The sequence below is a fragment of the Mixophyes fleayi genome, chromosome 4 (genome assembly GCF_038048845.1).
Source record: "Mixophyes fleayi isolate aMixFle1 chromosome 4, aMixFle1.hap1, whole genome shotgun sequence".
NCBI lineage: Eukaryota > Metazoa > Chordata > Amphibia > Anura > Limnodynastidae > Mixophyes > Mixophyes fleayi.
Window position 1 is genome coordinate 37472613 of NC_134405.1, and position 16998 is coordinate 37489610.

The window sequence follows — 16998 nt, forward strand, 5'->3', positions numbered from 1 at the left end:
ATTTATTTTGAAATCATAGTTACTGCTGATATTTAAAACAGTGCTCACATTGTTTGTCTAGACTAGAGGTGAATCCTAGACAAAAGATCAATTTGTTGACATAACAGGATAGCAGAGACTGCTGTAATCTAATAAGAATGGAAGAATTTCCACCTGGAAAGGTCTAATTAGCATTTTCCTTTGTAGTAAGAAAGTTTATATCTCATTTACAAGTCAATGAGGTCTATAGGAGAAGCTGCTCTGATGAAACAAATTTTAAGAATGTAATTCGATTTTAATTCAATTTTCACCTGGACACAAACAGCCTGAGAATACCTTTTCATCATCACAGGAACTACTGAAGAAAGATGGGGAGGAATGAGTATAAATAGGCTGTATCAGGCTAGTGTCAGTTAGTGGATGGTTGAGTTGGTGGCTGGAGAGCTGGAAGGATGGAACAGTAAGAATAATCAGGAGGGAAAGAGTTAGAAGGAGAAATCCACAGAGTAAGGTAATTATATTTTGTATACAATTGTATTAATACATACACAAATGTTTGTAGACATTATGTTATAAATATTGTATTATTATAAATCTAGGATGTGGTTTTGCCTTAGATTACAATACTAACTATATAATTGTTGCTAACAGAATTATAATTATTAAGGTATACAACTGTGAATTTTATATTCTATATTTTTATATATTTAATTGTAAATATCGTATTGCAAAATTAAGCTGGTTTTACATGTCTTGAACTTTAAATATCCTGATAATACACTGTATATTATATGTATCTACTTCATCCTATTGTTGGCAGTGTAGTCAGATATTTATGAACCATAATACATATAAACATACATTTATAAAATATTTCTAAATATATTGATGACTATTCCTAGATTTTCAAATAAATTGTATGAGCCATAAATTTAAGGATAGGAATGATTTAGTTGTCCCATAATCTTAAAAAACAAGTTTTATTGCACAATTACTTAACATTAAGGCCAAATAGTTTTATGAGCCAACCATTACATGCATGATAATACATTTGGTGTGGTAGTTATTCTAGAAATAAATAGATTATATATATATATATATATATATATATATATATATATATATATATATATATATATATATATGGTAGGATCCACTTTTGAATTGCTGCCACATGATTGGCTGATTAGATATTTGCATTACTCCAAAGAGCCTCTTTTTTTTCCCACGTAGTTTGCCTGTTGCCTATTTTGTTTATGATGGTATCACCTACAATTAAATATGTAAATTGCTTAAATAGCAGGGAGTAGGAAGGGAGTCCAATATTTACTGTATATAACATAATTATATGTTGTATGGGTGTACAAATAAGCCTGTAGTTTTGATCTATGTATGCATTATTAATCCTGCTTTATATACCTTGGTGTTTTTACCAATACAATTAGTGCTCTCACTTTGTGTGCTTTATCTGATTTTGTATCTCTGTCCTTGGCTGGACAAGGATGTAATCGAATAAATATCTGAGGCTTTATATTGAGCATTATTTGTATTATTATATTATATTTTATGAGCATTCAATATTTGATATTTGAAATCATTACAAATTTTGTAAGGTAGCAGTAGCTTTGACTTGGGGAGGTTTTATATACATGTTTATTTTAAATAGTGAATAATTTGGATATCAGAGTTACTGTTGATATTTAGGACAGGTCTTTCTGCTCACACTCTCTGCCTAGACAATATGTGTAACCTAAATAAAAGATCCTTTTGTTGACATAACAGGATGTCCGAGAATGCTATGATCTAATTAGAATAGATGGTTTTACCACCTGTGAAGGTATAATCAGAATTTTCCTTTGTAATAAGTGACGTTAACAATGTTTATACCTCATTTACAAGTCAAGGAGGTTAACACGAGATGCTGCTCTGATGACAGAATTTTATGAACGCCTAATGTAAATGTTACATTAAGACAAAGAGTCTTTCATCATCCTGGAAACTATAGAAGAGAGATGGGGAGGAATGACTATAAATAGGCTGTATCAGGATAGAGTTAGTGAGTTGGTGACTGGAGAGCTGGAAGGATGGAACAGTAAGAATGAGCAGGAAAGAGGTAGAAGGAGAAATCTCCAGAATAAGGTAATTGTATTTCACATACAAATGTACTGATAGATACACAAACCTTTGGAGCTATTGTGTTCTAGATGTCGTTTTAATATTTAATGTATGGTATTTTTGAACAATGATTAATTCAAGGAATGTAAAGGATTTTTTTGGAAACGTGATCACATTCTCACTGTTTCAGTTCCCATTATATCCTTTATAAATTAAGGATAGATATATTGTGATAATATACTAATAGTGTATGCAAAGTGATAATAGTATTCAACTGTTTCTTGTTTCAGCTGTCTTCTGTAGGAAATAAGGGAACTCTTTTGGTTTTGTTTTGTTAGCATATACAAAGGTGTATCTAGTTGTGTAGCTCTTTTAAAGTATTGGAGTGTGTTAAAAATTACTCTGTGCAGCAGTTTAGCATTTTTTTATTTTTTATATAGAAATGATGAACTCAGACTGAGAGAAACACTCACACATACACTGCCAGACACATATATACATTTATTTTATAATACATTTCTGTCATTTATCTTTTCTATCATTTTGTTCCTTTTCCTGATATACCCTAAACTCAAACCCTAAACCTGTCCTCGTCTCTTAAAGAAAAAAGTAGTACTGTGTACTTACACCTATACATAGAACATGTAATGTGGCAGTGTGGCATGTGTCTATGTATAGACAAGTGGCATTGTGCGTGTGTCTATACATACAGAAAAAGAATGAAAGCCTACAATTAGACATTTATAGACAACACTAAAAAAGACTGTGCATTTATAATACATATAAGAAAACAGTGATCTCTCTTTAGCAAGAGAATATTCCTCCTATAACATTACAATAATATAATATGTAAATTGCTTCATTAATAGATAGTAGGTAGTAAGTCCATTATCTGCTGGGTGCAAATATTTCCCAATGTTTTGTCTTGTGTGGGTGTACAGATAAGTATTTTGATTTACTGTGGGTATGTAGTATTAATGCTGGTGTTTTTACCATACTATCTCCCTCTGTGTTCTTTATCTGATTGTGTTGATCTGTATTTGGCTGGATGAGGAGGTACAAGAAGGAGGATGAGTTTTTATGAGAATTATTTGTATTTATTTTGAAATCATAGTTACTGCTGATATTTAAAACAGGTATTTCTGCTCACATTGTCTGCCTAGACTAGAGGTGAATCGTAAACAAAAGATCCATTTGTTGACATAACAGAATGTCAGAGACTGTTGTAATTTATTAAGAATGGAAGATTTTCCACCTGCCAGTGTCTAATTAGCATATTCCTTTGTATTAAGTAATGTTTACATCTCATTTACAAATTAATGAGGTTTACATGAGAAGCTGCTCCAATTAAACAATTTTTAGGAATAAAATTAGATTTTAATTTAAATTTCACCCGGAGACAAACAGTATGAGAATACCTTTTCATCATCACAGGAGATACTGAAGAAATATGTGGAATTAATGAGTATAAATAGGCTGTATCAGGCTAGTGTTAGTTAGTTGATGGTTGAGTTGGTGGCTGGCGAGCTGGAAGGATTGAACCTCCATCTGTCTAAAGAATAGGTGAATCCTAAACAAAAGATCCATGTGTTGACATAACAGGATGTGATCTAATTTGAATTCAAGATTCAGGTCTCATTAGAAATTTCCTTTGTTGTAAGTGACCTTAGGAATGTTTATACCTCATTTACAAGTCAAGGAGGTTTACATAAGAAGCTGCTCTGGTGAAAGAAAACATATGGACTTTATGAGACCTTAATTTAAATTTCACCTTAAGACAAAGAGTCTGAGAATATCTTTTGGTCATCCTGGTAACTACAGAAGAGAGATGGGGAGAAATGACTATAAATAGGTGGTATTAGGCTATTTTCAGTTAGTTGATGCCTGAATTGGTGGCTGGAGATTTAGAGGGTGGAACCAGTAAGAAGGTGCAGGAGGGAAATAGACTGAAGAGGAAATCTACAGTTAAGGTAATTATATTATGTCTAAGAAGATATTGATACATACATAAATGTTTCTATATATATAGACTTGATATGGATGTGGGATGAGTTCTTGTCTTAAAATGTCCTGCCATCAGAATGTTTATACCTATAGTATTGCAATATACCAGAATAATAAATATAATTATAACGTTACACTGCTATGAAGTTTGTACTCTACAACTTCTTTCTATAAATACATTTTTCAGTATGGGATCATGTGTGTAGCTTATATATTTTATAATTTATTTTTCTAGCCATTTTTTTTATTATGTTTTTGTTACTCTTTTCTGTAAACCCAAACATCAAACCTACAAATGCATCTTAAATAGGTATTATTATATGCCCTTAAAACCAGCTGAATCAAGCTGATAGCTCATGTTAATAGTCCTGGTTCATGCACTGCAGCCACCATGTTGTGATGTTGCTGTTTGCTCTGTACCCCTCACACTGAACAAAGTGACAGGAAGGTGTTCTCTATATTCACATTTCCATGAAGTGTGTAGTGAAAACGCCAACATACTGGTGCATCAGCTGAAAAAAGTTGTGCCAGGATTGGTAGCAGTTGTTACCCGTCTATGGTCCTGCGGTACTCATTACCACCACAATGTGAACCCCAACAACATTTTAAACGACATAGGAATAATGATGGCTATAAGGCATACAGTAATAAAATGCCTACTTACCTTTACCGTGCACTGTCCAATCCGAGTGGCCTAAACGCCTGAAAATGCCAGTTTTAAAGCGGAAATACCCGGAGCCTACGCCTCTGTAATAGAATAAAGGCGTGTGGTCTGGATACTGCCACTTTAAAACCGCCATTTTCAGTGTGTCCATAGTAAATGAAGTCATATCATACTGTAAGTGTTTAGGCCATTTGGATTGGACAGTGCACGAAGATTTCAAGCTCCAGACAAACTGCATGTCTGGCATATGTTTATTAGGCATTTTATTACTGTAGGCCTTTTAGCCATCGTTATTCCCATGCCGTTTAAAATGTTATCGGGGTTCACATTGTTGTTTTACCGTAGCTCACCCCTCTGGTCAGTGCAGGAGGTGAGTAATGTATAATAGATTATGCTGCAGGAGGAGAGAGTTCTATTTACTGCACATTTCATTAGCAATAGGTTCCCAGCAAAATGGGAACATACACAGAAAAACAAAAAACAATGATCAAGGACTGGTATATATTTGTTAGTTTATATAAATATACGTTGTATTCCTTATTCAACATAACACTGCTACTGTGAAAGCAGATTCACACAGCAAACAGATAATCATTACATTGTTAACATTATCATAACTTTTATTACAGGTGAATTAACGAGCAGGATTCCCAGAATAAACAGAAGATGTCTCAGAAGAGGACATTGATCTCTGAACATCTAAGAATTCCAAAGAAAAATCTCACTAACAACTAAAGTAGACTACATGCATTAATTATTCTTCAACTCTACAAAATTCCCACAAGCAATTTTCATTTTCTGAATAAGAGAAACCATCTCAACTAAGTTGTTACTCATCAAACATATGATGAATTTTGCAGGACAGAAACACAATCTATTCTGTGAATGTATCCAGTGTTTTACCCTCAAGTCAGATCTTGTAAAACATCAAGGGATTCATATAGAAGAGAAGTTATTTAAATGTTCTGAATGTAGCAAATGTTTTACCCGAAAGTCAACTCTTGTTACACATCAGAGGATTCACACAGGGGAGAAACCATTTAAATGCTCTGACTGTAACAAGTGTTTTACCCGAAAGTTCACTCTTGTTACACATCAGAGGAATCACACTGGGGAGAAACCATTTAAATGCTATGAATGTAGCAAGTGTTTTACCCGAAAGTCAGATCTTGTAAAACATCAAAGGATTCACATAGAACAGAAGTTATTTAAATGCTCTGAATGTAGCAAATGTTTTACCCGAAAGTCAACTCTTGTTACACATCTGAGGATTCACACTGGGGAGAAACCATTTAAATGCTCTGAATGTAGCAAATGTTTTACCAGAAAACCAGAGCTTATAGAACATCAAATGATTCACACAGGGGAAAAACCATTTAAGTGCTCTGAATGTAGCAAGCACTTTACCCAAAAGTCACATCTTGTAAGACATGTTAGGATTCACACAGGGGAGAAACCATTTAAATGCTCTGAATGTAGCAAGTGTTTTACCCAAACTGCAGAACTTGTTAGACATCATAAAATTCACACAGGAGAGAAACCATTTAAATGCTCTGAATGCAGCAAGTGTTTTACCCTTAAGTCACATCTTGTAACACATCATAAGACGCACACAGGGGAGAAACTATTTAAATGCTCTGAATGTAGCAAGTGTTTTACCCTGAAGTCACATCTTGTAACACATCATAAGACTCACACAGGGGAGAAACCATTTAAATGCTCTGAATGTAGCAAGTGTTTTACCCAAAAGTCAGAACTTGTAACACATCAGAGGATTCACACAGGAGATAAATCATTTAATTGCTCTTAATGTAACAAGTGTTTTGCTGATAAGCCACATCTTGTATCACATCAGAAGATTCATGTCCCAGTAATTTTCTGTAGTAAATACCATGGAGGGAAAAAATACTAATCTTCCAATATGTACACACTACATCCAATACATAAAGAATGTTAATCTTATGAGAATACAATAAATAAGTGACTTATATGAAGAATTATTTTAAATAAATATATTTAACAAAATTAAGTGTCCACAGGCTAGTAAGCATAAGATTACCTATAAGTGTAAAATATAATAACACAATGATGTAAGCATAATAGGAGCAATAATATATGAAAACATAAGTGTTAGCCAAAAGACATGTAAGACCCAGCTGAACATTCAGGACTTTAGGATGGAGAGTTTATAAATACATAATCCAATGGCTTTATCATTTAAGCAACATTTTTCCCGGTTTCCTCCTTGGGCTGTTCTCTTAATACGATCAATTGGCATACAGTGTAGTTCCAGAATCATATGTTCAAATGATAAGAAATGTCAGGCCACTGGTTGTTCCAAGATTTTATCTCTCAATGCTGCCATGATACTAGATTTCTGATTGGCAATTAATTATTTTAGTGGGCATTCAGTATTACCCATGTATAGTAACCCACAAGGGCATTCAATGATGACATAGGAGCTGCTATAAGTAAGGTGATGGTTAATTTTATTATTTTTACCCAAATGTGTAAGGTTGAAGTTTGTACCTACTTGCATATTGTTGACAAGCATCAGTCCTAATGCCACAAAGTCTAAGTGGAGGGGTAAAGGATGGATGACTGCTGTATTTTTGTACTGGGTCATTCAGTACCAAAAGGTCCCTCACACTGCAATCTCTTTTGTACCATATCAAAGGATGCTCAGAATTATTTTTTTTCAAGCCAGTATCATTTGTCAAAAGGTTCCAATTTTTGTTGATAGCTTATATAGTGGCAGGCTCTGTTACTGAATGTTGTACAACCATCTTTATATTATTTTATGTGGTTTCTTTTTTTTTGGCCATAGTATCTATTGTCTATCGATTTTAATTGCTGTAATGATCACATTTCTCACGTGCATTGTAACTATACTGAATAAATCTATATCCCATATCTGTCATCTGTTTGTGACTTTAAATATCATTTCTGACGATTTGTGTGACTCTTAAGAATTGCTATAGAGGAAGACCTTCTTTAGGAGGTGGAGGGTAGTGCCTAAATGTATTTAATATCAAATTATGGTCTGTGGATTTTCTTAATAAATTGCAATACACCGGCTAACAGTCTATTACATCACAGTAGTTCACCTATTCCTGCCATTCTCAAGGGATTACCCAGGGGCAAATTTTTCCAACTCAGACAAAACTGCTTAGATGAACAGAGAAGCCAGAGAAGTATATCCAAGAAAACAACAGGATGACAAGAAAAAGAATGTATAGGAATTTTTTGAACCTATGGAAGTCCATCAGAGGCAAACTATAAAAACATTGGGACATCTTATTAACAAGCCTGACCTATTAATCTGACATAGAGGTAGGGTATGAAGGATTATGTTACTCCATAGTAAATTTGATTTGACTATTATAGCCATTCAAAAAATGTAAGAAACAATTTAACAAAAGTTCATCACCCTCCCCGATCATGAAAAGATAATCTATATAGTGACAAAATATCAATATTTGTGAAGCGAAGGCAAATTGAAAGACGTTCTTCAAACTGAAACAGAAAAATTTTCATAAATACTGATGCCATGTTTGACCCTATTGTGGTAGCAGAGCGTTGGACATTGAAGGACATCCAGATGAAATGATTTACATCTCTAAAATAAGAACGATCTGTAGAAACAAATCTAAACTTTTTTCCAAATTAAATTTATTGTCCACAAATTTACGTGATGTTAAATACTTTTTTTTGTCAAAAAAGACAAAAGTATTATAGGAGTGATACCTTTATTGGCTAACCAAAATACATTTTTTATATTTGCTAGCTTTCAGAGCACAGAGGCCCCTTCATCAGGCAAGTTTATAAATGAAAGAAAAAGGAGGCAATATATATATATATATATATATATATATATATATATATACACGACAAATCAATGATACATAAATCAATGTAGCAAGTGTTTGCCCAAAAGTCAGGTCTTGTAAAACATCACAGAATTCATACACGAGAGAAACCATTTACTTGCTCTGAATGTAGCAAGCATTTTGCCATTGAGTCTTATCTTTTAGCAGATCATAAGATTCACACAGGAGAGAAACCATTTAAATGCTGTAAATGTAGTAAGTGTTTTGCCCTTAAGTGTCGTTGGACATCAGAGGACTCACATAGGAGAAAACCATTTAATGCTCTGAATGCAGCAAATATTTTGCTCAAAAGATAACACTAATAACTCAACAGTCACTCCGAGTTACTCAATGTAATATGTGTTTCATAATTAAGTTAACTTTTTTTATAACCATAATATCCATACAAAGGGGAAGCAAGTTTTTTTTTTTGAAGTTGAGAAATTACGGGAAAAATCTAACTCTTGTTAAATGTCAGAGAAGATTGGAGAGATCTGACAAGGGGATATTTCTCTCATATGTTATGAACTAGACCTAAATATATAACCGCCAATAACGATAGGTTCACCCTTCCTGATCTCTGTAATATACTGCTGTTCTGCTCATGCTCATGCAGTAGGAGAAAGATCTCTCTATCCAGTACAATTCCCACAGCTCTTCTCAGTACTGGGATCCCTTCTATAACAGACAGAGCTATGGGTACTGAATACAGGGACACTGCACACTGCCCTGGATCACACTAGAAGTGCTCCTATTGGTCCCTGTTATTCCTTCTTATTCTTTCCCTCATACCTTTCTAGTGCTGTTTTACCTCCATCTATTAAGAGTACAATGTAGTATTTTGTAAAATGGTGCAAGCAGAACAGTGGCAGCTGTATCCCCAGCAGCCAATCAGATGATCACATTTGTTTGTTTAATGGCACTAGGCTGCTAACAGCTGATATAGATTTTCTATGAGTTTCAGCGTATCCTTGCTTTTCCCACCATGTTATTAAATAGATCTATGGGGGGCAATTTGTGTATCAGGTTATTAATAAAAAATCCTTCACACTCTTTTAAACTAGTAGCACATAAAAGTATACAAAATAGTAAAACAGTGCAGGTTAATCCAAATCAGACAGCACTCTCCTGCTTGTAGACTGAATAACTAAAGACCGGTTATTATTGTTATCATTATAATGGTGGCCACACAAGTGCACTGATATCTCTATGTTTCCGCATTCCCCTGTGTTTTTATTTCAAATTACATTCACAGCTTCAAAATCTATATCTCACAGTAATAAAATACACTCCTTTGTATTTCTCCCACTGCTGTCAAATACTTCCAATCAGGGCTTGCGTTCTGGTCGTGGGAAATCCCCCAGTTATAAATATGACTGTATGTCCGCAAGGACTTCATTCGCTGCAGGAGCTCTTAATGAGTTAGTATTGTGTCAACCTAATTTTTTTGACAAAACCAGATGAAGAAGATGCCAGGTGTGCCAGCCTGTGGTTTGAAAGAGTGGGGGGGTTTATTTATATTTTTTCCTGGTGCACTATAGGACACAGTGGACCCTTGGTGCCAGTGGATATTGGCACTTCATCATGATCATGATCAACATTTATTTATATAGCGCCAGCAAATTCCGTAGCGCTTTACAATTGGGAACAAACATTAATAAGACAATACTGGGTAATACATACAGACAGAGAGGTAAGAGAACCCTGCTCGCAAGCTTACAATCTATAGGACAATGGGAGTTAGAAACACAAGGGCATGTGCTACATCATATTGCACAATAAACAACTTTGGTTGTACAATTAGTTAACATTAAGGCCAAATAATTTCATGAGCCAACCATTGCATACATGATAATATATTTATTGTGGCTATTATACTATAAATAAATATATATATATATGTATATATATATATATATATATATGCACACAATTAGTGGCCACTTCTTAGGTACACATTTCTGCTACTTGGTAGAATCCACATTTGAATTGCTGCCACATAATTGGCTAATTGTATATATTCATTACTCCAGAGTGCCTCTGTTTTTCCTCTTTAGTTTACTTTAGTTGTATATTCTTCATGAGGGCATCACCTGCAACTAAATATGTAAATTGCTTTAATAGTAGTGAGTAGTTAGGGAGTCTATTTTCACCTGTGCGGACAGATCACATATTTTGTATCTTGTGTATGTGTATGTATAAGCCTTTAGTCTTGATCTACATAGTAACATAGTAACATAGTTGATGAGGTTGAAAAAGGACACCAGTCCATCAAGTTCAACCTATTTTGGATCTCCTGCGATCCTGCACTTATGTTTGAAATTAATCCAGAGTAAGCAACCGCCAATCTGTTTCAATTGTGAAAATCCCCCCAGACTCAATATTGCAGTCCTATTTTTACCCTATATCCACTACTATCCTTCATTTTAAATTAACGGTCGTATCCCTGGATACACCTTTTCGCTAAAAATTTGTCTAACCCTTTCTTAAACATATCTATTAAATCTGCCATCACAACCTTCTCTGGCAATGAATTCCATATCTTGACTGCCCTTACTGTAAAGAACCCCTTCCTTTGCTGGTTGTGAAATTTCCTCTCCTCTAACCTTAGGGGATGACCACGTGTCCTGTGTATAGTCCTTGGGGTAAAAAGTTCCCATGAAAGCTCTCTGTATTGACCCCTAATGTATTTGTACATAGTAATCATCTCCCCTTAGACGCCTCTTTTCTAAAGTAAACATGCCTAAACTGGCTAACCTTTCCTCATAACTTAATGACTCCATACCCTTTATCAATTTTGTCGCCCTTCTCTGAACCCTTTCTAGTTCCAAATTATCTTTTTTATAGAGTGGTGCCCAGAACTGTACTGCATATTCAAGATGAGGTCTTACCAATGATTTATACACTGGCAAAATTACACTGTCTTCCCTTGCATCTATGCCCCTTTTTATGCATGCCAATACTTTGTTTGCCCTTGCAGCTGCTGCTTGACATTGAGCACTATTGCTAAGTCTACTGTCTACGAGCACTCCCAAATCCTTTTCCATTATAGATTCTCCTAAATTAATTCCATTTAATTTATAGATTGCATTCTTGTTTTTGATCCCTGAATGCATAACCTTACATTTATCTGTGTTAAATCTCATATTCCATTTGGCCGCCCAATCCTCCAGTTTATTTAAGTCCCTCTGTAGAGAAGCTACATCTTGCTCTGATTTTATTATCTTACAGAATTTAGTGTCATCTGCAAAAATAGAAACTTTACTCTCTAAACCATCACCAAGGTCATTAATAAATATAATAAAAAGGAGTGGTCCCAGCACGGAACCTTGAGGTACTCCACTTAAGACTTTTGACCAATTAGAAAATGTTCCATTTATCACAACTCTCTGTTCCCTATTCTCTAACCAGTTTTCGATCCAAGTACAAATTTTGATTCCTAGACCCAGTTCCCTTATTTTGTAAACCAACCTCTTGTGTGGCACTATATCAAAGGCCTTTGCAAAATCTAAGTAGACCACATCTACTGTCCTGCCCTGGTCTAAGTTCCCACTAACTTCCTCATAGAAACTAATTAAATTAGTTTGACATGACCTATCCCTCACAAATCCATGTTGATTCCCACTAATAACTAACAACTAAAGTAGACTACATGCATTAATTATTCTTCAACTCTAGAAAATTCCCACAAGCAACTTTCATTTTCTGAATAAGAGAAACCATCTCAACTAAGTTGTTACTCATCAAACATATGATGAATTTTGCAGGACAGAAACACAATCTATTCTGTGAATGTATCCAGTGTTTTACCCTCAAGTCAGATCTTGTAAAACATCAAGGGATTCATATAGAAGAGAAGTTATTTAAATGCTCTGAATGTAGCAAATGTTTTACCCGAAAGTCAACTCTTGTTACACATCAGAGGATTCACACAGGGGAGAAACCATTTAAATGCTCTGAATGTTGCAAGTGTTTTAGCAGCAAGTCACATCTTGTAACACATTATAAGACTCATATAGGGGAAAAATTATTTAAATGCTCTGAATGTAGCAAGTGTTTTACCCTCAAGTTACATCTTGTAACACATCATAAGACTCACACAGGGGAGAAACCATTTAAATGCTCTGAATGTAGCAAATCTTTTATCCAAATGTCAGATGTTGTTAGACATCAGAGGATTCACACAGGAGAGAAACCATTTAAATGCTCTGAATGTAGCAAGTGTTTTACCCTAAAGTCAAATCTTGTAAGACATTATAAGATTCACACAGGGGAGAAACCATTTAAATGCACTGAATGTACCAAGTGTTTTAGCTGCAAGTCACAACTTGTAACACATAATAAGACTCACATAGGGGAAAAACCATTTAAATGCTCTGAATGTAGCAAGTGTTTTACCCTCAAGTCACATCTTGTAACTCATCATAAGACTCACACAGGGGAGAAACCATTTAAATGCTCTGAATGTACCAAGTGTTTTAGCTGCAAGTCACATCTTGTAACACATCATAAGACTCACACAGGGGAAAAAACATTTAAAGCTCTGAATGCAGCAAATGTTTCAGCTGGAAGTCACATCTTGTAAAAAATCAAAGGATGCACACAGGGGAGACTGAATTTAAATGCTCTGAAAATAGCAAGAGTTTTACCAAAAAGTCAAAACTTGGCAGACATCAGACAGTTCACAAAGGAGAGAAACCATTTAATTGCTCTGAATATAACAAGTATTTTGCTATTAAGTCACATCTTGTATCACATCAAAAGATTCATGTCCAAGTAATTTTCTGTAGTAAATGCCCTAGAGGCAAACGTTGCTAATCTTCCAAAATGTACACACTACATCCAATATATAAACAAAGTTAAACTTAATGAGAATACAATAAATAAATGACTTATATGAAGAATTAATTGAAATAAATGTATTTAACTAAAATAAGTATCCACAGGCTACTAAGCATAGGATTACCTATAAGTGTAAAATATAATAACACAATGATATAAATATAATAGGAGCAATAATATAAGAAAACATAATTGTTAGGCAAAAGACAATTAAGACCCAGCTGAACATTCTTTAGGATGGAGAGTTTATAAATACACAATCCAATGGCTTTATCATTTAAGCAACATTTTTCCCAATTTCCTTCTTATGTTGGTCTCTTAATAGGATCAATTGGCATACAGTATAGTTCCAGAATCATATGTTCAAATGATAAGAAATGCCTGGCCACTAGTTGTTCCAAGATTTTATCTCTCAATGCTGCCATGATACTTGATTTCTGATTGGCAATTCATTATTTTAGTGGCCGTTCAGTTTATGTATAGTAACCCACAAGGGCATTTAATGATGACATAGGAGCTGCTATAAGTAAGGTGATGGTTAATTTTCATATTTTTACCCAAATGTGTAAGGTTGAAGTGTGTTCCTACTAGCATATTGTTGACAAGCATCAGTCCTAATGCCACAAAGTCTAAGTGGAGGGGTAAAGGATGGATGACTGCTGTATGTTTGTACTGGGTCATTCAATACCAAAAGGTCCCTCACATTGCAATCTCTTTTGTATCATATCAAAGAATGCTCATAAAAAAATATTTTCAAGCCAGAATCACTGATCAAAAGCTTTGAATTTTTAATGATAGCTTGTATAAAGTGGCATGCTCTGCTAATGAATGTTGTACAGCCATCTTTATGTTATTTTATGTGGTTTCTTCTTCTTTGGCCATGATAGCTATTGTCTACCCATTTTAATTGCTGTAATGATCCCCTTTTGAATCTCATGTGCATTGTAACAATACGGAATAAATCTATATCCCATATCTGTCATCTGTTTGTGACTTTAAATATCAGTACTGTTGATTTGTGTGACTCTTAAGAATTGTTATAGGAGAAGACCTTCTTTAGGAGATGGAGGGTGATGCCTGAATGTATTTGATATCAAATTATGGTTTGTGGATTTTCTTAATAAATTGCAATACATCCCGGTAGGGTATGAAGGATTATGCTACTCTCTCATAGTAAATTTCATTTGACTATTCTAGCTATTCAAAAAGTTTAAAAAATAGTAATAACAAAAGTTCATCACGCTCCCCGATCATGAAAAGATATGGCAATAAAAAAATCAATATTTGTGTAGCAAAGGCAAATTGAAAGACGTTCTTTAAAGTGAAACAGAAAAATGTTCACAGATACTGATGCCATGTTTGAACCTATTGTGGTAGCAGAGCGTTGGACATTGAAGGACATCCAGTCGAAATGATTCACATCTCTAAAACGAGAACTATCTGTAGAAACAAATCTAAACTTTTTTCCAAATGAAATCTATTGTCCACAAATTGAAACCTTTGTTATTATGATCGAAAAAATATGTAGACCAATTGAAAATTAACTCAGATAAAAGGACAAGGATAGTAAGTTTGACAAGAATGGAAGGAAATGTAATCAAGGATATTCAAGAATTGAATAATGTGCAATTAAACAATCTGAGAAAAGCAGAAATATTGTGATGTGGCCACAGGAAGAGTAAAAAAAAAAATAAGGCATTTAGACAACTGAGAGATGAAGACTGTTATAAATAATTAATCCTGAATCCCACCAGCAACTTTAAAGAACTATATGAAAGAATAATTTTAGAAGCCTTCTAAAAAGGAACCATAGATATCAGATATCAGAATATAACTTTCTAAAAGTTGATGATCTGAAGATACCTTTATTTTTTACATCCTTCCAATTATTCACAAAAATAGCAAAACACCATGGGCAGTCCAATTATATCAAGGATAGAAAGCCTACTGGAGCAGGCAAATTAATTTAAAGATATACAATTAATAGAATATGTTGCCAGCTTACCCTCCTGTATACAGGATATAGCAGATGTACTAAGGAGACTTAATGATCTCCATATGGATAAAGCTATCTGGTAAGCCACATGTGATGTTGAATCCTGGAGACACAATATTTTATAAAAATGGGACAAATTGAGGAATTCAATAAACTTTGACTGAAGTCCTTGAATTTATAATAACAAAAAATATTCTAGACCCAAAATAAGGCAATGGGTGCTGCTTTCCAACCTGCCAACCTGTACTTCGGGTGATTGGAAAATGAAACTGCTTTCACTGAAGAGAATGAAGAATTCACAAAACATTAGACCATGTGGATACACTTAATTTGAGGCTTATGAGTGAAATTAGCAAATACAAGGTCAATTACCTAGACCTGCAAATAAGAGTTGGAGAAGAAAGAAAAGTAGAAACCGACTTATATCGCAAACACACACTGACTAACAGTGTCTTCAACGTGCATGCTGAATATCAGCAAACACCCGGACGGTTGAATATCTGTTTGTCGGACTCAAGCTGTTCTTAGTGCGCTTTGATTGGAGACCAGTGGGAGTAGAAAAAATGGGTTTGACACTATCGGACTGTAGCCTACTTCTATAAAGATAGACATACTTTTATCATGGATATCCATGTACCTACTGAAGTGGGTTTATTGATTGATTCACTTTACTTTCATACATTGTGTTTGAAAAACATATTCAATTAAGATTAATGTAGGATTCATTTAATTCAATCAGTAACTGTGCTATTGGCGGAAATATGACACAGAAAGATTAATTACTGAGACGGTCAGTTCGTCAGTTAAACAGCAAATATAATATACAGATTGGACGAGTTTTATGGAATCCACTAATTAATTTATGTGCTCCTGTAATCCTTATTGGACTCTATGATACAGTTTTACCTGCAATATTGGACCATTTGATCTATAGATTTTTGTATCATAAAGTCATGTCAGGCATTTCTACGTATCTATGTGCTATAATAATTCTATAAAGGATATAACATTATCATATTGCATTGTTTTTAGCTGACTGGTATTTTAATACATTGAATGTTTTTCAACCATTTCATGAACTCATCTATGGTTATTGGCAATTAGTTTCCAGCTCTGTTCCTTTTTTAATTTAGTTTTCTTTTTAAAGAGCCCACAGACTCTTTTTACAGCAACAGGTTACATAATTGCCTATTGTAAAGTTTTTCAAATCTCACTCAAAATCCATCTATAAGTGCTAAGGACTTTTCCTGCTATATAAAATGGTACTGTATTGTCTATTATGTTATGTTCCTAATTCTAGCTGTGTCTTGTACAGGAACCTGCCCATCATCAATGATGGGCCGATGGCCCATTTTGCAGGTCTCTGTAGATAAAGGTATAAAGACTATTCTGAAGGACACAACAGTGTAAGGTGTGGGAAGAGGAGAAGAAAAGGTGTTCAAAGGAAAAGCCCATCGGGTTTTGTCTTTAATAAAATTGACGCTTTAAAAAATGATGGCAAACCGCCCCTTGATAAATATCCCCCCTAG

At 34.4% G+C, this 16998-nt stretch overlaps 1 protein-coding gene and 1 pseudogene across 1 annotated transcript in view; both read left to right on the top strand.

Moving 5' to 3' along the window:
* LOC142150620 (uncharacterized) overlaps nt 1-6982 on the top strand; it is a 173763-nt gene extending 166781 nt beyond the window's left edge. The window contains 2 exon segments of the mRNA XM_075205820.1: nt 5133-5136; nt 5738-6982. Coding sequence (XP_075061921.1) covers nt 5133-5136; nt 5738-6572 — 839 coding nt within the window. The 3' untranslated portion in view covers nt 6573-6982.
* A 953-nt stretch (nt 6983-7935) lies between these two features.
* On the top strand, nt 7936-13449 carry LOC142150621 (uncharacterized; annotated as a pseudogene).
* Nucleotides 13450-16998: the final 3549 nt, after the last annotated feature.